General features: G+C 38.0%; 2 protein-coding genes across 2 annotated transcripts in view; one reads left to right on the top strand and one right to left on the bottom strand.

The window, feature by feature from the left end:
* AKAP7 (A-kinase anchoring protein 7) overlaps positions 1-22,466 on the bottom strand; it is a 79,667-nt gene that overhangs the window by 38,216 nt on the left and 18,985 nt on the right. Inside the window, exons 6-8 of the mRNA XM_062488812.1 lie at positions 19,184-19,296; positions 16,686-16,688; positions 9,111-9,255 (exon numbers count right to left, since the gene is read on the bottom strand). Of these exons, the coding sequence (XP_062344796.1) occupies positions 9,111-9,255; positions 16,686-16,688; positions 19,184-19,296 (261 nt within the window). The remainder of the gene's footprint in view (positions 1-9,110; positions 9,256-16,685; positions 16,689-19,183; positions 19,297-22,466) is intronic.
* Positions 12,410-14,851, top strand: MSH5 (mutS homolog 5). The gene has a single exon (XM_062488811.1). It carries the CDS (start codon positions 12,416-12,418, stop codon positions 14,849-14,851), a length of 2,436 nt encoding a protein of 811 aa, XP_062344795.1. The 5' UTR covers positions 12,410-12,415.

Below are 22,466 nucleotides of genomic sequence, written 5' to 3'. Positions count from 1 at the left end.
TGTGTTTTGAGTCTGCAATACAATAGGAATGGGGAAGAAGAACTATAGAGCTTGTCTGTATTTGAAAGATAAGACAGATTAACACTGCCTGGGAATTTTTAAGTACCAAGAGCTGTTTCTGAATAATTCCATATGTGAACACTCTTATTTTGGAATAAGAGAGTGCTTTGTTCTTGTTCAGCTTGACCCACTTTCCAAAAGCATTTAATTAGGAGCATTTATATGTGTAAAAAAGGCTTTTGTTTGTTCTCTTGATTAAAACAATAAAGTTCAGTATCTAAGGTTTCTGATTCAAAACATCTTAAACATTAAAAAAAAAAAAGCTGTGGTAGCCTAGGTATTAAAATTCAATTGTGGCATTTTCACCGCTTCTCTAAATAAATTATTGAAATGGCAAAAGGTTTTTCAAACAGCCTTCAGTAAACAATTACTTTCTTGTGTAATCCCTAGACTGTGGATGGCTACTCAGAATTCTTTAAGACAAACCTGCTGTTTGCAAAACATGAAGTAACAGGAGAGGTTTTTAAAAGTATGTGTCAAAGGGTCAACTGTAATGTCTTGGGACTTTAGAAAGTAAACTATTTGCCTAAAGTGAAACCATGCAGTCTAGAGAGGACACTCTTTCTGAACCAATAGCTGATCCAAATCCAGGTGAATAGAAATCTGTGCTGCCAACTGAAACTGTCAAGCTCAGTACTTTGGCAACCACGTATGCCCAGTTATTTGCTTAGAATGCAAGCAGTGTGAAGCCACACTGCCTCAGAACAAAAAGAGTAGGCCTCTTTAGAAAGTTGAAAAATTGGAAGTCTACCTTCAGATATCGTAAGTATGTCTGGTAAGTATGAGTATGTTTGCACGTTCAACCTATGCCTAGGCACCATGGCTTTGGCCATGTAAACCTCCTGAGCTGCTGATGCTGGTACAGAAATTGGAACATAGCTAAACATTATAGCATGAGCCTGACGGTGGCACCCACACCTGAAAAGCAGGAAGAACAGCTGCATTTATCATTGTCATCTCCACATGATCCCAAGTGCGCTCTGTCACTTCCACAGGACAAGTGAGCAAGTACATCAAACACTTGAGTAATACCACATAGCTTATGCCATGGGTGGCTAGTACATTTAATCCCGCAATTGAGCAGGTAAGGAAATGCCACTAGCATGAAAAGCAGTGTAAAAACCCCACATCCTCTGGTACGTGTGGGGCAGAAGGATCATGTGCAATGCTGGATTGTCCCTGGCTGACAAATACGGGTCCACACGCAGACTCAGACATACTCCACTAAGAATAAATGAAAACTCTTCACATATATAATATAGCAGCAAGCTTGTGAATTGGATGTTGCACCCTCCCAGAAAGGTCTTTATACTGCTTGGACATCTCCAACCTTTTGTACCTAACATACCTGCCTAACTGTACTGTCCTATAAACAGAGAAGAGGTTCAGGTCTCTTAGCTGCCATCAAATATTAATGCAGATCTTAAGCATCTTCATTTAAAACATAGAAGATCAGGTACTATGACATACAGTGACAACCTTCTCTGTTGTGTTTAAGAACAGATTAAAACCAAGTAACTTGGCAGGCTACTGTTGAAACAATGATGTCATGTTTTAGCCTGTGGTTGATGTAATCTTGCTTTTACATTCTACTGCTTCCATCAGAAACAGCACTTGTGGCTTTCTTGGGAACAAGAAATGACACTACAAGCCACATTAACAATGCATCTTTAAAATCTGTAACATTTTATCTTTAAATTATTTTTGCTAAAGAACCTACTTTTACAAATATTAGGTGTCTCAAAAATATTTTATGCTCAGTCTAGAATAAGAAAACTATTGTTTCTATCCTAGAAACATCCGTTTCATTTACAATTAACATCCGTTAATTGCTGAGTAATGTTATGAAAGAGAAATGCTGGTTGTGGTATTACTCAAAACAAGCCCTTTTCCCCCACAGCCACATTTTTATGTCAGCATTTGTCATAATTCCTGAGGTACAGACCTCTGTTGATCTGCAACCATATCTTATTTTAGACTACCTCATAAGGATTACGTAGGAAGCCTACAGACTCTGTGGAACCATGCAGCACACTGGGTAAGAGTTCTACACTAACCAGAAACAGCTGAAAAATGGTGACATTTGAACAGTGGAAAACTGGTTGCCCTTTCATTCCAGGTCCTTTAAACTACTGAAAAAGACTCCTCAGAAACTGCAGAAATAACTTAATTTGATTATGGTAAATGAGACATACCTTTTATTTTATATCAACACTATGCAAGTAATATGTATCAACAAAAGCATCTTGCTAAGTACAAAAAAATTTAAGAATATAAATTAATTATCTTCTACTGATCCAGTCAATGAAAGAATATTATATATTTACTGATCCATTCGATAGAGAATATTACATATTTAGTTTACTACACACCACCTCAGTGGCCTGTTTACTTTTTTGCAATTAAGGTATATTGAAATCAATGCTTTATGCATTTTCAATGTATTTTAATATATTAAATTTAGAAATAAATTAGTTGTTCGAACACCAAAGTCTGCTGAGGAAAATATCTTTAAAGCATGAATACTTAAGACAGTAAAATCCTGCTGGATGTTATTTCAATTTTACAACACGCTATGTTACACTGTGAAAAATCAATTCTGCCTTCTTCATATACTCAACTAAATTTTCAGTTATTAATCACAATCTTACTGACGTCAAATAGGATTTTTTGCTTTCCTGTTGGCTTACTTCATCCCTTTTATCCCACTGTTTGCACATATTTTTGAAAACCATTTTGGAAAATCTAATTTTGACTTATTTTCAACTACTGATGACAGCTCTGGCACAAAAAGACATCACCATTTCAAATACTTTTTCTGTTAAAAAACAAAGCAAAACATTCTTTTGAACACAATTGCATTATGATATTTTAAAAAGAGCGTAGCAAAAATTATCCCATACAATAAAGTAAATCTCATAATCAAATACAAAAAATAAATCTCATTATCACTGAAAGCACTGAGAAGGTTTTTTTGCTTGTTTTCAGTACTAGGAGATAAATGACTGAATTCTAAACATCATATTCCTGTCTTTGAAGCTCCCTGTCACTGTTTGATGAAGAGTTTGTCACACATTTGCCAACATTAGAGCTCAAACATTAGAATTTGCCTCAGAATAATGAAATATTATTCTGAAATGAAAACTTCCATTTTCAAACCATACTGGTTAGCTCCCTCTTAATTAGCCTCTTCTCCTTATCCAGACACAGTAAGGATCCATACAGCTTTTAGGTCACAACTGGTATTACAAAACTAATATAAAAATGCTATCTCATTATGAAAAATATGATACTAATGATCAGTGTTTCAATAGTAGAAAATTACCAAATATGGAAGCAACTGCCCAGTGGAGCAATACAAGACGAGATACATTGCTAGAGCCCATCCATCAAGTTCCAATGCCGGAGTAGTGAAAAGGAATCAATAGGGCACCACTCTGTTGTCATTAGGAAATCGAAACATATTTGATGTGAATAAGAAACCCCTGGATCACTACTTTATAGTTGGTGTCAATAAAGAGCCTGGCTTCTAGGTTAATAACCAATATGTAAATATTTCTCTGCCATGTTTAAAAGAAACATTTTATAAGTCAATATTCTACCACATGACTCAGCTGAGAAACAGTGCTTTAGGGAAATACTTTACCATTTAGCATGTAATACCTATTGCTTTTTATTTAGGGAAATAATTATTCAACACAATGCATGCACAAGACTGCAGCAGTTCTGGATAAACTCAACACAAGCAGTGACTTAATTACAAATTTCAAATACCATGAAAAAGCCCCTGGGAAACCACCCAAGACATTTTTATCCAGAAGACTATTACTACCATATAATTAATTAAAATTTGGGAGAAGTGCCACAGATATGCAAGAATCTCAAAAACAGTTACAAACCAATAGGGTGGAGAAAGTAGAGGCTAGGCTACAAATAGACTAGCAAGGAAAGAAAATTAAGAAGTGAAAGAAACAAACCTAAGGGTATTTTGAAATTACAAAGAAGGGCATATAACATCTAAAACTAAAGAAAGTATCATTATTTTTAAAAAGTGATTCACTCTCATGCAATTAAGAAGGAAGGTGAAAAGAAAGCAAGCCATAGTATGCGTAATCTTGCTGGGTGTAGAATCTGGACAACTAAAGCAGCATTTACCTGCTTACCATTACTGTTCCCAATTTCAGAAAATGCTCAATTGCCATATAAATAAAATCAACCACATTGAAATCAAACCACCAGTAAACAGAGAAGTGGGAGAGCATCTACAGGAGACAAATGTCAGTCTCTAATTTAAGATAGTGCCACTATAAAAAGCTTTCAGACAAACTGGCAATACTTCATATTGCATACTGTAATTGAAACGTCTTCGTCCTTGATGATGAAGGTGAAATGCTACTGTATTTTTTTGCTTGACACCATAAGTGCATTTTTAACAAGAGCAAACTGAGGGATGTTGACAATCTATCCAACTGTCAATTGGTTTCCAATTCCTTTATTTTCAGTCTTTTGTTTCCTCTCAGTATTATTCAGACTTTGTAGAGTGACATTATCATATTTATTTTTTGTTTCAGGTACAGATGACTCTCTCCTTTCTTCTGTAATTCTTTCTTCCCTGTGGGTATTCCCAAATCTATTCCTGACAAACTTATCTTCAGTCTGGAGTGCTCATATGCAATTTACCATTAGAAGCACCTTATTCTTTGTTTGAGACATGGGTGTTGAGCAGCTGCCTGGCTAGCATTGTACAGTGTAATGTGGAAGTATTAACTGCACCCCAAAGCCTATTCAAGTTTATTAAAGCAACAGAAATGCTACTTAAACGGTTTAAATAGCCTAACACCAGCAACTGGCAAGAATTATTTTTTATTGCAACATGTTCTGTGCACCCTGTTACTGACCTCCCTCAGAAACTTAAAGATTGAAAATATAATGCATCTTTTTGCCATTTAGTTGAAAACTTGTATCTTTATATATACACATATATGGAATTAGCAACCAAGCTAATTAACAAATATTAACAACTGCTCAAGCAGTCTATCTTATACTCACAGCTTGGCTATCATAGACACTTTTTAGATCCTGCCTTAGAAACTCTTTTTAGGATCAGAAGAACAACTTTCTGCAGGTGTCTCCATTCTCAGACAGACTGCATAATGACCTTGGTGACAAGGTCAGACTGGACACCAAACTTGCACATAAATCCACTGAAAAGCAAATTGATCTGCTAGAGTTCTGCTACTGAAAAAGTTATCTCTGAGATATTATCTGAGCACGAAGAAGCATTACCTTTTACCATATTATTATGCTTTTATGAAGATAAAACAGACGTTCGTAGTCTGATAATTTGTTTTCCATACTGCTGCTGCCAGATTGCAAGGATTAAGGGGGACGGTAAGCGTATTTTAACCTCCAGTTTGGTGCACATTTCAGAAACATGAATTTTGGCTGTGCAGAAAGTAACAGTAACTTCCTAGGCCGTTTCCACCAAGAAACAGACTCCTTGAAGTTCCTCTGCCTCAGAGGTAGCACAGGGAAAGTCTGACGTATAAACTTACAAGCCACTGAGAAGAAACATCACAGAAAACAGCTTGGCATGTGATAACTTTCTTTAATGTGTATATAATCTCATTTTACATTATAATACTAGAAACCAATTTTCTTTGAAACAAGTCTACAAAAATCTTCATTAATGGATCCTGAAAATATTAGAGATACTTAATGCTAAAGGTATATTTGACATAAGATTTACACAATGCTTCTTCTGACAGTCAGAAGATCTATTGATCATCTTTACCACGATATCAAAAACTGACCAGTCATTCAGGTGAAGGAGTATATATTGAAAATTCAACTCATTCCAGCATTCATCCATCTTCTTTGGGATTTGAGGTGACATACAACAGCTGCCATTAGGTGGGTGGTCCAAAGAAGGACACTGCTGCCTTACTGTTTTGTTTGCTTTAAACAGCAAACTGAACTCTACTTTGAAGATTAACATTACCTTCAGTATCACATCAATTTTTTAACTCCTGAATACCTACCCTGTGGGGCTAGCACACAGTAGAGAAAGCTTCTGGTGCAGATGTAGGCTCTGCTAAAGTTAGTGAATGCTGCTCTGTAACATTCTGTCAAAGCCTGCTTACCCATGGTGCATACTGATGCAGTTCAGTGAGTATTGTACTTCTGCCTTTTATTCACATCAATCTCTTTTGGTTCCCCTATTTTTAAACACACTTTTAAATAAATGTGCAGTTGATAAGTGTTGTGACACTTATTAGCCATAGAACTATAGAATACACTGAATTGGAAGGGACCCATCAGGGTCATAGAGTACAACTCCTGGCCCTGCACAGAACAGCCTGAGTCACACCATGTCCCCTGAGAGCATTGTCCAAGTGCTTCTTGAGCTCTATAAGGCTTGGTGCTCTCACCACTTCCCTGGGGAGCCTGTTCCACTCCCAACCACACTCTGGGTGAAGAACCTTTCCCTAGTATACAACCTAAACCTCCTCCACCTCAGCTTCAGGCCATTCCCTCAGATCCTGTCACTGGTCACCAGAGTGAAGAGATCAGCGCCTGCCTCTCTGCTTCTCCTCACAAGGAAGTTGTAATTGCAATGGAATCTCCCCTCAGTCTCCTCAAATCCAGGTTGAACAGACCAAGTGACCTCAGCTGCTCTTCATATGGCTGCCCCTCAAGGCCCTTCACCATCTTTGTTGCCCTCCTTTGGATACTCACCAATAATTTATTGGGTTTTTACACTGTAGCACCCCAAACTGCCCCCAGCACTGGAGGTGAGTCCACCCCAGCTCAGAGCAGAGCAGGACAATCCCCTCCCTTGCCCAGCTGTGATGCTGTCCCTGATGCCCCCCCAGGACACGCTTGGCCATCCTGGCTGCCAGGACATGGTAGTAAGCAAATCTCTGTTGTGAATGGATTTCTAACATTGATTCTGATCCCCTTTCAGATCTTTTCATCTTATTAAATATTAAATGCAAAATACTCAACTCTGACTAAACTCTAGGTAACTAAATTCTGTTTCTGTAATTTCTGTGTACTTCAAGGAAAAGATAAGTGCTTGTGTATATGTACATGTAGGAAGAACTAGACCTGGATACAGTGTTTTGTCTCTATTAAGTAGTTTTCAAATTTCACTATTTTTGATATATTAATAGAATTAAATTAACTTCCTTATTTTAATATCCTAGCTACCTATAATTACTAAAAACCCTACTCAAATCACATTTTAAAACACTACAAAAGGAATTTTCCAAATTCATTAAAATACAAATTCTTCTTCTCTGAAGTTAAAAAATAAGTAATTTAAACTCCATTCCAATATAGTATTTTCCTTCACTTGTTGGCTTTAAATAAATATATATTAACATGTACAAAACCAAGAAATTAAATGCACGTATTTCACCAAGACGCATCTAAATCCATATAGAACTGAGAAAAATTGAGATAATAACTGTGTCCTTTCTTAATCTAATATCAGTGAAGAACATCCATTCTCTCTATGGCTAGAGAAAGTCAGATGTAGTGCTCATATAAAAATATTTCAAAGCAGAGTTCTGTTTGGACTGTGAAAATGACACATAAATTCTTTTTGCATGGTCATACTGGGATTGAGTTAAAGCCAAACAAGCATCTGATTCTTGCTTTGAATACTGGTTGATTGACTGCTGTTGTAAACCATTTAATAGGATTCATATTCAAAAGACTGCTGAAGGACTGTCTCATTTTAGCAATCTGAGATGTCAGTAAGAAGACAAGTTCAAGAAGACAGATTTAAACAAATGTTTGGGAAAAACATATCTACCAAATATACTACTAAGCAGTTTCTTTTCTTTTTGTAACCAGTTATATACCAAATTCCTTAATCATATTCCAGAATAGTCTGAAGAATATTTGTAAATAGCAGAGCGTCAATTTTACCCAAATCAAAAATTTTATACCATGTTAAATAATCTTGTAATTTCTCTTTCTCTGAAGCATTTGGAGGCATATAAATAGTATTTAAATGCACAAACATGTACAGAGAACATTTTATATATATACTTACATACACAAAGAAAAACATAACTATTGAGACTTACATAATACAAGGTAATAAATACAAGGCAGATATATAGATAGATAAATACTTATAAATATATTTCATTTTGATTTTGACTGATCTAGATTTTGCAATAGTTTTGCCACTTCCCGTAGTTTTTTCCTCTGCTTTTGATTTTTTTGGTAACAATTTAGGTAAGCTAAATAAAGGTGATCCTAAACACAAACAAAACATTAACAGCAACTAGAATTTGTGAAGTGACTGGCATATTTAAAGCACTGTTTAAGTATTTAATTAAAAGTCCTCAGAACAATCCTCAAGACCAGTAAGCACTTCCAGTAGCAGTGCTGTGGCACAAAGAAGTTACCACAGGCAAGAAACCCAATTGCCACCAAAGCCCTACGTGTAGTCCTGATACCAGCACTAACTTCTAACAGTGGTATTCCTGTTCAGACGAAGCAGGAAGACACAACTGTGATTTCTAGCATTGTAATAATCTAGCAAAGTGTCTGTACAATGTTTAAAGTCTTACGGTATTCTGAAGAGTTATTACCAAATCTGTGGTATACAGAAATTGTCTCTGCACATGAAGGTAGTCCAAGTAAGGTCAAATCTCTGCCAAAGCAGAGACATTTCACTTAGCTTTAATCATCTATAAGTACTGTGTCTAATCTGACTTAGTCACACAGCCCGTCTTTAAAGTCAACAGAGAGATGAACAGCTCTGAGGAGTGATACATCTCACTTATCTCAAACACTCATTTTAGGATGAGAAATGGAACAGGATTCTGGAGATGGATAATTGAACATAAACTTTAGCTGTCATGAGAACCACTTCACAGAGCTCCTGCAGAGCCAAGGCTGAGGGAGAGACTTCTTTCAGACTCCATGGATCTTACAAGAATTGCCTAACACACACCCCAGAAAAAGTGGCTTTTTGCACATATAACTCAGAGATGCAACTGACCAGAAGAAAATTAAAATGTACTCACCAATAACAATAGAGGACTCACAGTAGTAGTAACCATTTGGTTGCTTTTTTTTCAACATGGAGCAAAGATCAAAGCGGTGCAAGATCTCATCTCCAAAATAATGGTTTTTGAAATCTTCATACAGACTAGAGTCAATTTTTTTCACCTTTAAAAAGCAACATAAAATTCAATTAGGCCTTCTACTTGGAGACTGAATTTTCATATTTAATTTCTATAGTTTTCATTTTAACAATAAGTACAGTTAATATGGAAAATTACTTCAAGATGCAAAGAGAATACAGAATTAATCATGAGCCAAATCTTCTTTTAGGGAAGCACTGTCTACTGCAGAAGTTAACAATAAAATAAAAGTGTCATTAATTCTCCTTTCTACCACTTCCTTTTCAGTCCTGTAGGAAGCAAATAGACATAAACAATGCTACAACTGCTTTAACTTCCAACAGTGTTCACGGAACATGTAACTGGAAATAATTCTTGCTGTCACTGCTGGGCATGCTGCTACAAGGAAGAATCTCAAATGATCATCAAGGGCAGTTTTCTAAGCCATTAAAATCATCACACAGGAAAAAAATGGTCATATTTTACTAGCACTAGACTTTAATGTCAGTAAATCTAAAAACTTATGGGGATTTACAATATTGGAATCATTATGCAGTTTTGCATCTATGAAGTGGAACATAATAAATATTCTACTAGGCTATTTTCAGAAAACATCATTTCAGTAGTTATTTTAAGAGTTTCCATTGCATCATCAATAAAAATATATGATCTCTGTAGAAATTCAGTATTTTCTCCTTCAATCTACCTCCCAATAATGCTGATTGTTATTTAAATGGCATTACTCTATGCTAAGGAATATTAGGAGCTTCTTGCAGCTCCAGCCCAGTGCTCCCTACTGCCTAGCTGCTGGAATCCAGTCCAGTGTGTGGGAGCCTCAGTCTTTGACAGATGTACATGCTGCTATCACCTCCCAGAAACACACACCCATGCTCAAAGGACATGGACAAGGCTGGCTACATGGCTGCCACTGCCTTCATCAGCAGCTGCACATGGGGCTCACAGGAGACACAAGTGCAGGTCTCTCCTAGCAGGGACAAAGGTCAGCAGAGTAGGATGCACATGACTTTCTCTCCATGTTCACGTCTGAGCATTCCTGAAGCACTGTCATGGCTCCTCTGTCCCCCCAGCACCCTGCCCAGATTGCCAGCCTCTTACTGAGCCCACGGGTCTTGCACTTGCTGGCTGGCCCAGCTTGAGGTTTGGCTGTGAGCACCTGCATTCCCCCCCACACACACAGTTTGGGGAGGATACAAACATTTGCCCCTAAGCAATCAGTTGGATTGATTGTTGGAGTGCACCCACCAGCCTCATTTTAAACAGGACTGGCCCCTTTTGCAGCCCACACCGGCCACTCCTGTTCTGTGTTCTGCCCCAACCTCTACCCCTGCATGCCCCCCATGCATTTGCACAGTCAGCCTGCCAGCATCCTGGACCCTCGGCTTTACATCCCCAACAGCTGCAAAGTCCCGTTTGCCCGTGCTTTCTCGGTAGCTCATCAGTGTGAAAAGTAAAGTCTACGTTAGTGAAGGTCAAATGTCTTTTCATTCCCTTAATCTCTGAAATGATGACATCTAGTGGTGGATGATTTTCATTTCAGGAAATGGAAATTTGGGAGTCTACATTTATTCCATCCTCACACTAATTACTTAAAAATTTATATTCTATGGTTAGACTAGTCCTTATGTACTAAGGTTATTCTGACATTAAATCATCGTTCCTTGCTTTTTCGCTGACAGTTCTTGAAAATACAGTTAGACATCAATTAGTAATATAAAAAGACCTTTTTAGCCACGAGAACACTTGTCAAAATGTGAAGCCTTGAGTACTTCTGGAAGAAAATGAAGAAAATACAAACATCACAACTTCATGCTCCAATAAGAAAATACCATTCACAAGAGTTTGGGATGTTGCTTGTCAAAGACAGGTTGTTAAAGTGAGAATCAAATGTTGAATGCTCAAGAATTGAGTTGTGCTTGTAATGCACCACTGAAAGGCATTTGGGAAAGCAGCCATGGGAAAACTGATATTTGTAGTAACTGGAACAATTTCTGGAGTGCAGCTTGCAGTGACATGTGAAAGGATGAAGCGATGCAGGTACATGGGAAGGTCATGGCTCATTTCTTAAATGAAAGGGTCTGGAGCAGGGGAGTTGCAAGAGAAAAGTTGTTACCACACGGGAATAGTACAGATGCTGATAATAAAGGTAAGCTATAATGGGGGAGGGTGAGAAACAAGAGTACTCGAGAGGCCACTTTGAAGCATTAGGTGCTGGAAGGGGAGGAGGAAGACATCTGCCATCGAGGAAGCCCTGTAATGGATGATGCCTGTAAAGGACATGGCTGTGTAGCGTGGGCCTGGAGAGACACGTCACGAGAAGAACGCCTTTGGCAGCCCTGCAATGTCTGTTTTTTCTCCCCGTGTCTCTGGGAAGGTGCAGCAGTTGAACCGCACGCAGCTCCCGTGGTTATTGGCACAGTCGGCCCCTGACCAGGGGCGGTAAGGCTCCAGTGGTGACAGCGCAGGTAGCAGAGCCGGGAGCAGCTCCGAGCTGCGCCAGAACCACCCCCGCCCCGCTCTGGGGCGCTCCATCCAGGCGGGGCCCGAGGGTCCCCTCCCAGCCGCCACAGGGCCCCTGTGGGCGCGGCCCGGCTGCAGGGAGGGGTCCGGGCCTCCCGACGGGCCCTCCCGACGGAGAGCCGAGCTCCCGCCCGGAGAGGAAGGGAAAGGCACGGCACAAGGGTTTGGGGCGGCAGGGAGGCGCGGAGGTGAGTAGCGAGCAAAGTGGGAGAGGACTGGAAGTGAGGTGCCGACAGGGATTGGTATGCCCGATCCCTTATGTGCTCGCAAAGAAATTCGTGCTGTGTGATGGGGCAGCGTAAATAAGGGGCTGCGACCCTGAAATGATGGCCAGGCTATGGGTATGCACTGCTGAGAGTGCCACGGTCAGCTACATGTCTGTGCATGTTACTGTATTTTTAGGGGTACTTGGGTGTACATAGATACTTTTAAAAAAATCTAGGACACAAAGAAAAACTAAAACTAGTGCTGGTAGTTAGCTCTGTTACACTTTCCTTGAAAGCTGACCGTGGCTGTGTCTTTTCATTTGAACATTTATAGTTAATTCCCGGCAGCATCTTAGATTCTCCAGGGCTGGAAGAGTGAGTGTTAACCTCCTGCTGTCAATTGAAGCTACCTCTCAGGACATTTTGGATGAGTTGTGAATAAAAATACCTCTTGCCAACAGAATGAGTGCCACATCAGCCACGAGCTGTGCCTTGCCACCGCCACTTGGGCCCGAGCAAGAGGAGCAGGAGAGCTCGGAGACACATATGTCAGTTTTGTGGTATGCAGGGCAGCTGGCAATTACTTACTATGATACAGAAGATTGCTCAGTCTACTTCATGCCTGAGATACCTGATAATGAAGACCTCAAGCTACTGCAAAAAGTAATTGGGGAACTTAACCCTCAATGCATAGTGACCAGTGCAAAACAGGACCAGAATATTGCCAAATTCCTGACCAACCTAACAGCTTCTGCTGGTGATAAAGACAAAGGAAAACCGGAAATTGTCCTGTTTCCTAACATAGATTTTGGTCTAGAAGTCGGCAAGCAACGGATTCTGTCTAGGCAATTTCCATTTATCCCATCTCATATGACTGCCACAGAGAAAATTCTCTATTTGTCTTCAATCATCCCTTTTGAGAGTCCGCTCATGATACGAGCCTTAGGGGGCCTTCTTAAGTTTCTAGACAGAAGAAGGATTGGAGTTGAACTTGAAGACAGCAGTATAGCAGTTCCTGTTTTGGCCTTTAAAAAATTTGTGCTGTCAGATACTGTGAATATGGACCAAGACACTTACTGTGTCCTGCAGATATTTAAAAGTGATATCCATCCTTCTGTGTACAAGCTATCCAGTGGACTAAAAGAAGGATTCAGCTTATACGGAATTTTGAACCGTTGCAGATGCAAATGGGGAGAAAAACTGCTGAGGTTGTGGCTCACACGACCTACCCGGAACCCAACAGAGCTGAACAAACGGCTGGATGTTATCAACTTCTTCCTGCTTGCTCAGAACCATGAAACAGTCCTCACTCTTCAAAACTGCCTTAAGAACATTAAAAATGTGCCTCTTATTTTAAAGAGAATGACTCTTTCCAACACAAAAGTTGGTGACTGGGAAGCACTGTATAAGACAGCATACAATGCAGTGTGCCTTAGAGACACGTGTCGTTCTCTGCCCAACACTATCGAACTTTTCCAGACTATTTCACGTGTCTTCACTGATGATCTGCACTATATTGCTAACCTAATCAGCAAAGTGGTAGACTTTGAAGGCAGCCTCTCAGAGAACCGCTTCACTGTTAGACCCAATGTAGATGCCACAATTGATGAGAAGAAACGAAAGCTGATGGGACTGTCAGACTTCCTTACAGAAGTGGCACGAAAAGAACTGGAGACTTTGGACAATCATATTCCCTCCTGTTCTGTGATCTACATTCCTTTGATCGGGTTCCTTCTCTCCATTCCACGCCTACCAAATATGGTGGATAAGACTGACTTCGAAATTGAAGGCTTGGACTTCATGTTCTTGTCAGAGGATAAACTACACTACAGAAGTGCCCGGACCAAGGAGCTAGACAGCCTGCTGGGTGACTTGCACTGTGAGATCAGAGACCAGGAAACACTCATCATGCACCAAATGCAGACAAGGATCTTGGAGAAGTCTGAAGTGCTTAACAGTGTGATTGAGTACACTGCGCATCTGGATGTGCTGCTAGCCTTGGCAGCGATTGCCCGGGAGAACGCCTATTGCCGACCCCGCTTTACTCACCGCCACGGCTTCCACATCAAGGATGGAAGACATCCACTCATGGAACTATGTGCAAAGACTTTTGTGGCCAATCCTGTGGACAGCGGCGAGGCTACCAGACGAATAAAGATCATCACAGGGCCCAACTCTTCTGGAAAGAGTGTTTACTTAAAGCAAGTAGGTCTTATAGTGTTCATGGCTCTAATTGGCAGTTACGTCCCTGCAGCAGAGGCAGAGATTGGAGTAATTGATGGGATTTACACAAGAATCCACAGTAGGGAATCAGTTTCTGTAGGTCTCTCCACATTCATGATTGATCTTAACCAGGTTGCCAAGGCTGTAAACAATGCCACAGAGAGGTCCCTGGTACTTATTGATGAGTTTGGTAAAGGGACCAACACACTGGATGGCCTGGCCCTTCTGGCTGCTGTCCTGAGGTACTGGATCAGACAAGGAACACAGTGTCCACAGGTTTTTGTCTCCACTAATTTTCACAGTTTAATGCAGCTAGAACTCCTGCCTGACACACCTCTTCTGGAGTACCTGACCATGGACACACATCAGGATGGAGAGGAGTTGATATTTTTCTATCAGATCAAACAGGGCATGTCCACCATTAGTCATGCTGCCAATATTGCTGCATTAGCAGGAATGCCAGCCAAAATTATTGAAAGAGGAGTGGAAGTATCAGAACTGATTCGCAACGGAAAACCTATCAAACATCTTGATCATCCTTCAAAAGGTGATAGGATGGAAAAATGCAAGTCTGTTGTGGAAAAGTTTCTTTGTATAGACCTTGATGATCCCCAAGTGGACTTGGAAGAGTTCATGTCTAAAGAGGTGTTGCCTTCTGCAGCCACAGTCCTGTAGCAAGGATCTGTGTAAATGCATAGACTGCAGCATATGGACCATGGAGAGTCTGGTACTTTAAAGAATGATCACTGTGACATAACACCTCACAGGACATTTAGCTTGTAACAGTCTCCTTCTTGTTTAAACCAAGTACTTACATATCCCTGCAATATGGTGTAGGAAGAGGTAAGAACCTCCTTCAGCTGTTGGGTCACCCAGTTTGTGCATTTTTTTGTCCCTGCTGTTGGAACTTCAGATTAAAAAAAATATAGTGTAGAAAAATCACAGCACATTTCTACTGGTCTTAGAAGACTACTAAAGGAACATGGTTATTTTTTCATATTGTGCCAAAGTGATGATTTCAACCATTTTAAGATCAGCATCAAAGATTCCAAATAAATGTGTCTCAACAACAACAGTTGTCACAATACAAACCACTGACATAGAGGCAGGTAAGTGGCAATGCAGAGGGATTTAATGGCTCTGTAGCTTTTCTTATACTGGCTTTTCTGTCTGAATGCCAGAGATCGCAGGAGTTTTTACGAAAAGAATGCCAGTGGTCAGATTCAGTGAGGGCTGGTAAATAGAAGTGTCTTGGTTTTATTGAGAACTGTTCTGTTCTTTAAGGTCCTGTATGATACAGTTGTATCATACATACTTATGTGTTTATGCCACATGGGTATAAAAAAAGACAAAATTACAAATCTGGGAATGTAAGAGAAATTCACATTTTCTATTCTATTTACAGTTATTAACATTTGAGGATTAATACCACACAAAGAGAGGATTCTCTTTCACTTCTCTTGCCATGCAGAGGATCTTTAACGAACACAGTATTTTATGTATGTATATGCAAGAAAAATTCATTAACAAATTAATGACGCAAGAGTCATTAATTAAATTAAATACTACCAAAGCAATAACTTTTCCTGCAGCCAGGCAAGTGCCTGACATTCCTCATGTAAATAAGACAGAAGAGATATTAGATAGCTTATTGTCTGCCAAAACTTGCTCTAACTGCTTACATTATGGCAAATAAAAGACATACTACATCTGTCATCTATATGTCATTTCAAGAAGCCAAAAATATTAATGTCACATAAATTGAGAGAAAATTTACGCTTAAAACAATTAAATCCCTTCATAATTATCTGTATTAAACATGTTATGTGGTGTATCTGGCTGAAGATAGCCAAAAGGTGAATATCAGCATACATTAAAAAGATCTGAAATTGGAAACACTGCTTTGGGTTTGTTTCAGTGTGGGATTTCCTCCTTGATGATGAAGGAAACTATTATTGTTACCAAATAAGTACCTTATGTTATTTCTGCATGAAATTGGAAAGTGACAGAAGTTTCACATAATTTACATTAAAAAAAAACAATAATAAGTTACTGAATTGTGCATCTAATGCTATTTCCAGTGCAATCATAATAATACTGTCTGTGTAATATCTGGTATCATGGTGATGTTACTACTGAAGTGAATGGCAACAGTGAATCAGGCCTTGAACAATACTCGGAAGTGTTGCAAATACAAACATTTTTATCAATAATATATTCTCTTTTACTAACTATACATGAAGCATCTTAAAGATACACCATACAAAATAATATAATATACAAAAGATTAATAATTTATAATTTTGGCATTTTTTGTTGTCAGCCACTGTCTAGGCTAAGGATATACTCTGATAGGGATCTATTAATTAAGCAGATGCCATCAGAGCAATTTAGCTGTCAGTCGTCTTCTACTTACAACTTTCTTTTCACAGCATTTGCAGTTCTGGCAGTACTAGGTATCAAAGGACCTTGAAACATCACACAGCATTTATGAAGCACCTCACAACACACCCTGAAATAAACAGGAATCTAGACAAATGGAAAACACAGGGCTTGTGACTGACTGGTGGCAACTTAGGGGACGAGTGAGGGAAGCAGGAACAAAAAAGTTATCTTAAAATGCAAAACTCCACTTGCTTCTATTGTTGTGCTTCATTAGGTCTTTTGCATAGAAGAGAATGATACCCAGGATTCTTATCATTCACATAATTCTGGAAATAGCTGAACATGTGCAAGTAAATTATATCCCTTTGCCTCCCTTCCACAAGGACATCCAGGAGCACACTATGCCTCCCGTTTTTGGGGAAGATTTTAGTGGCACATCTCATCTGGGAAATGTCCACCTAAGCATGAAGAATGAGTTGGTCCCACTTCTGAATAAGTAAATAAAGTCCTCTAGTCTGAGAAGCTGGAGGCAGTACAGTAAACCAAATAACTCTTTTCTAATCCACTTTATTTCACATCTTTTTCATGCTTTATTAATATGTTTCCAAGTTTTTAGATTTACCATTGTTAGCTTAATGATGTGCCTTCAAAGTGAAAACCTGATTTCTTGAGATCTTTATGAGTTCTGAATTCTCAAACTCTTTCCTTTCTAAATACAATTTTTAACTTTGGGAAAGTTAAAATCTCTTCAGAATATATGCATTTCAAAATGCCTGAAGCTATATTAGGGTTTAAAAAACAGGGGTTTTTTTTTCCCCAAAATATCATTTTGGTGGAATTTAGATGTTATTGAGAGGAGGGTGACTTAACAGAATGTTGTTTCAAATAAGGAAGCTTACACTGAAGAAATATATTAATATACTTATAAAGCTATGGCTGAGAACTATAGTCAACTACTTCAGTACTATATGCTCTTTTATAAGCTTGCTCATGTAACCTTCATCCACTTCCCTTTTCTTGCTTTTCATATTGTTGCATGATCTGAAAATGCAATTGGACATCATATTAAAATGTAGTGCAAAATAATTAATCCTTTTATGATACACATTTTTATTTACTGTTTTCTATAAATGCATGAAACTAACTAAATGCAGGAACACAATGAAAGAAAAAATTATAGTAAAGATTGATGCTTATGCCTGACACTAAATTGATGTAAATGTACAGATTTTAAACAGAAAATGTACAGATTTTAAACACAGAGTATCTTTCCATACAGTAGGTCATATGCATTATCCAGCATTATGGAGGGCTCAGGAAGATGATTTGGAATGACACTGACCTGGTTCTGTCAACAGCAGTGAATATCAGAACACAGAAAGGGTGTATCCTGGCTAATATTTCATTGAAGTAGATAAATGTAAATGAAACAACCAACCAGCCAAAAAACAGTAAAAATACAGAATAGCAAAAACTCCACCCTGATTAACTCCTATGTTTTAACCAGTTAAATGTGATACTCTATGAGATCTATGTATTTTTAAAATTAGCATTTTAAAAACCCAACTGTCATTTCAAGCAAAAGCTTCTGTAAGTTTACAAATTTAATACCTATCATATACCACCTGCATCCTGTGGATAAGTCCTTATTTCTATTTTACAGCAAGTATGCATACCCTCAATTTTTCTTGATTTATCTCAATTCTCATTACCTTCTTTCTGCTAATTTTAAAATACTAATTAATTGAAACATGCATCTTCAGAATTTTTAGAGAGATTTCTATTAAACTTTACAGTATTTTTAAATGCCCACTATTAAGGAAAAATCAACTTAAAATATTATCTTTATGTATATTAATTCTTATTTTAAATATTTTTCCTGAAAATGATTCTCCTAGCCAATGTTAAATAATCTTATAAAACATTCTATACAATGTCAGTAAAAAAATGTATGAACTTATACCTTGTGTTAAACAAAACAGTACTACAATTAAATTAGTATGAAATAAAAAACAGCTACACTAGTATTGCTTCTATATTTTAATCACAATTATATCCTATTTTCATATATTTGCATTTTGTAAAAAAAACCTAATAAATAGGCAAGTAATACCTGCCTGCAAGAGAGATATATTATATATATGTATTAATACAGTTTTTCCTCATGACTCTAAAATTCACCAAAGCATATTCAGGGAACTAACAGCCTATAAGCTGTTATATCCTAACAGCATATAAGGGAACTAACAGCCTGCCTGCTATACATAATCCAAACAGAAATTCCACTGCTTATTTGCTCATTTTCTCCTATACAGTAAGAAAACTCAGCAAACAAAGTGCATGCATACAATCTACCCCTTCTATCCTTTGGTCTTGCCTGATTTTCCTACAGAAAACAGACCATAATATTACTGCACCAAGAATATCAAGAGTGGTAAATTACAGTGCAGGACTCTTTATACGGTAGATACATTAATTATTTCTTTATAAACCAAGTATTCAAGTCTTACCTCTTCAGCTGGTTATGAAGTATCAAATATGATGCTACAGCATAAACAACACTGTCAATGTCCAAATTAAACTTTCTAGATTGCTGCTGAGCTGTGTGAAATGTGAGCTCACCTGCTTACGTAGCTCTGTTGATTTTGACAACTTCATGAAGGTCAGATGTGGTTTAAAAGCCCTTTCTTCTCCTGTCATGATCCCCTTTTCTTGAAATATCTTTTTCATAGTCTCTGGCAGGAGCAGAAAAGTATATAAACACAAAGATACTACATAATATAATGCTTAAAATGTGCTTTGAAATATAATTTTAGTCATGGCTCCTTCACATGAAAGAAACAAGATGGTTAGTACTAAAAGACAGGGAGATTTCTACTTAATTTCAAAGGTACATATTATTTCTTCAGAGGTATATATTATTTCATATGAAAATTGATATAATATTTAATGTGAAATATTTGCAGTTGTCAGTTAAATAATAGCAATTAGAAAGATGTTCATGCTGTCCAATTTTGCTATCAAAATGGAAACTCAACATTAGCACTGTTCAGGAGTCACTCTCACTGGACGTGTGGGAAACTTCAGGAAAACTCTGAGTATGCAACAGAATTCTCAATTTAAAACAGTATTCTGTGGTGAATTCTATTATTTGTATTTGGGTAATTTTCCACTCTGACCAGAGGAGATTTGGGAAGTGAAAGCTCCATGTTTTGGCACTGGATTTACATGCCAGCATTAGAGACCATATCAGGCATGCTGGTGATTTTTGCTTGCATTTTAAACTATCACTGTTGCCTTCTGTGAGCTAATTTCCTACTTTTAATGTACTTTTTCCTACTTCTATCTATTTACAGTCCAGACCAAAACAACTCTACCACACTGACCTAGTTTACTATTTCGCATCTCATCTGCCCAATGTAATGTTTAATTTCTTGGAAATAAATTTCAGTGTAACTTTTGAATTATGTTCCATGGGTTTTTTTTTTTAGATTAAATACTTTCAACATGAAAAATTTATGTTTGAAAAAAGGTGTAGATTTTTTCTGAAAAACAGAAAATCCGCAAAACCTTAAGCTTTTTCTTTTTCTTTGCAAGTACAACTTCCAATTTTTCACTAAGTGTAGGTCTAGATCACTCATACAACCAAACTAAAATCAAAATAGGAGAAAAAAAAATCAATCCTATCACATTAAATTTAATCATCCCTTAACAAAACAATGTATGTCCATTTATTTTTTTTTTTGCTTGATATTCAACATCCTTTTTCTGACACCTGGAAAAAACAGCATCATATTGGGAAGCAAACAACACAAGTACACCTGACTTACTTGTATTATTTAAAACTCTGTCTGTGGGAGACAATTCTAATGAATTCCCACTCAGCTTTCTGGCTCCTGTGCGTATTCTCTGAACAGCAGAATTTGGGGGACCCATTGACATTGAAGTTCCAGCAAAGGGTGAATCTTACCAGACCCAGGTTTATGCTAGCATATGATGTTTTGACTAAGTCTTGTGCATAGCAGTCTTTTTTTTCCCCCCTCTGAAAACCCCAATTTTTCTGCCATCATATCTTAGGTCATGAAGTCTTATCTCACACTCTGCAATTAGGATCTGTGCTGCTGATGATTTGCACCTCTCCAGGTGTCCCCTCCTAACTCTGGTAAGAGCTTAGTATCAGAGCAGAGATTTGCCAATATGCCTCTGATCAGGGGACTTGAGCCCAGGGATCTCAGCAGGGCAGACTGATCACACAGTGCTGCAACTTTGTGGGAATTGGGTGGGACAGCTAGGCACCTGCACTTTACCCTGCTGAACAGACCCACCGGCCTGCATGCCTTTGTTTTGTGCAAAATGTCTTTGTTTGCTATCTGTTCAATTTGTCTTTCCAAAATACTCTTTCATAGCTGGCAATTCCAATCAAGAATAAACAATAAAAACCTGGGTCAGAAGAGAAAAGCGTGCAGATAGAGACTGCAGTTTTAAATTTAACAGATCTACGTGTGTGTAGGTGTGTGTCTCACATGTTCTCATGGGCATCAGACTTCTCACACAGCTTTGTCATGGCAGAGATGTATTAAACATCATAGGCTCAAGACACTGGGCTTGCTGGGACTACAGATAGCCCCAGTTTTGTAGAAACTGACGTGTACAGGAAGTGTGACATCTTACTGGTTAAGATAACTTGTGAACATAATTAACACAATGTTTCCTTCTTCAAAAATAATGAAAACAGAAATCTAAGTGGAGGGGAAAAACTGAAATAAAGAGAAATGGTTCCTTGAGAGCACAGGAAGGTTTCAAGATAATGTAATGCTATTAATATCTATGAAGCTCTTTGAAGAAGTGGCCATAAGAAGGGATTTAACAGAAACTGGAAAGGACACATGGATGCTGTGGGCAAGAGAAAGTTCTAGGCTTGTGAAACAGCATATAAGTGGATTTGTCGACTGGCAAATACACAAAAGCTAAAGCTGATGGTGGGTATTACCTAAACTGAAAGAAATTAGAGGCCAGTGATGAGAAAAATAGACAGACAGTGCCCAGGGGTCTTGACAAATGAGTATCCTCTATCTTTCCTCCAGACATTATCATTACTACTTAGACTAAAAAATCAAACAAAATCCATGTTTTCCTTTATTTGCCTCAGGCTGATGTTTGCAGCTTCAAAGTATACCCTAGAAATGTTAAAGATATTTTTACAAGCTCAATGACTTCCTGGAACAAATTTTTGGACAGCTTTCAGACTGCCTTTCATGCAGTTTGAAGTACTCTGTAATATCATTTTGTACCTCATTTTTATAATGTCAAAATTACTGAATGTCATCTGCCTCTTACACTGGATGCAGCTGAATCCATTAGACAACTCTTTCCCTATAATTAGAATGGAAATGTGATATATGAAGCTCACTCAGAACCACTTTAGATGGGAAAAGCTCAAAAATTGAACAGCTAGATCAATACATAACAATTCATAGTAAAATTGAGCCATATTCCGTAATACCAATAGCCATCTTCTTTCCCAATATTTCATTAGATACAGAAACCTGATACATATGTATGTTTACTTCCAGACTATTAATTTCTGCTTGTCTCAAAACCATGTTCCTTCAATTAAAAGGTTTATAATTTAGAAACAGTATGCTGTCTTCCTATTCATTTTTTTTTTACTTTATACTTGGAAATGAAGAAAAGCTGAGCATAGATAATTTACCATTAGAACTATCATGTTAAGCCATACTAAAATTATTAAGTTCTTAGGGTTTTCTAAGAGATGGGTAAAAAGGTAAGCCAGAGTCAAGCCAATTTCCCCATAGTTCCTCCACTGCTCCTTGGTTTTATATTAGTTAGGTTTTTCTACAGTGAGCTGTCACTGTCCCAGACCACTGCCATGTATCAGCAAGCG

This window comes from Cinclus cinclus, chromosome 3 (genome assembly GCF_963662255.1).
Source record: "Cinclus cinclus chromosome 3, bCinCin1.1, whole genome shotgun sequence".
NCBI classification, from domain to species: Eukaryota; Metazoa; Chordata; class Aves; order Passeriformes; family Cinclidae; genus Cinclus; species Cinclus cinclus.
This window is presented reverse-complemented; position numbering and strand designations above follow the sequence as displayed.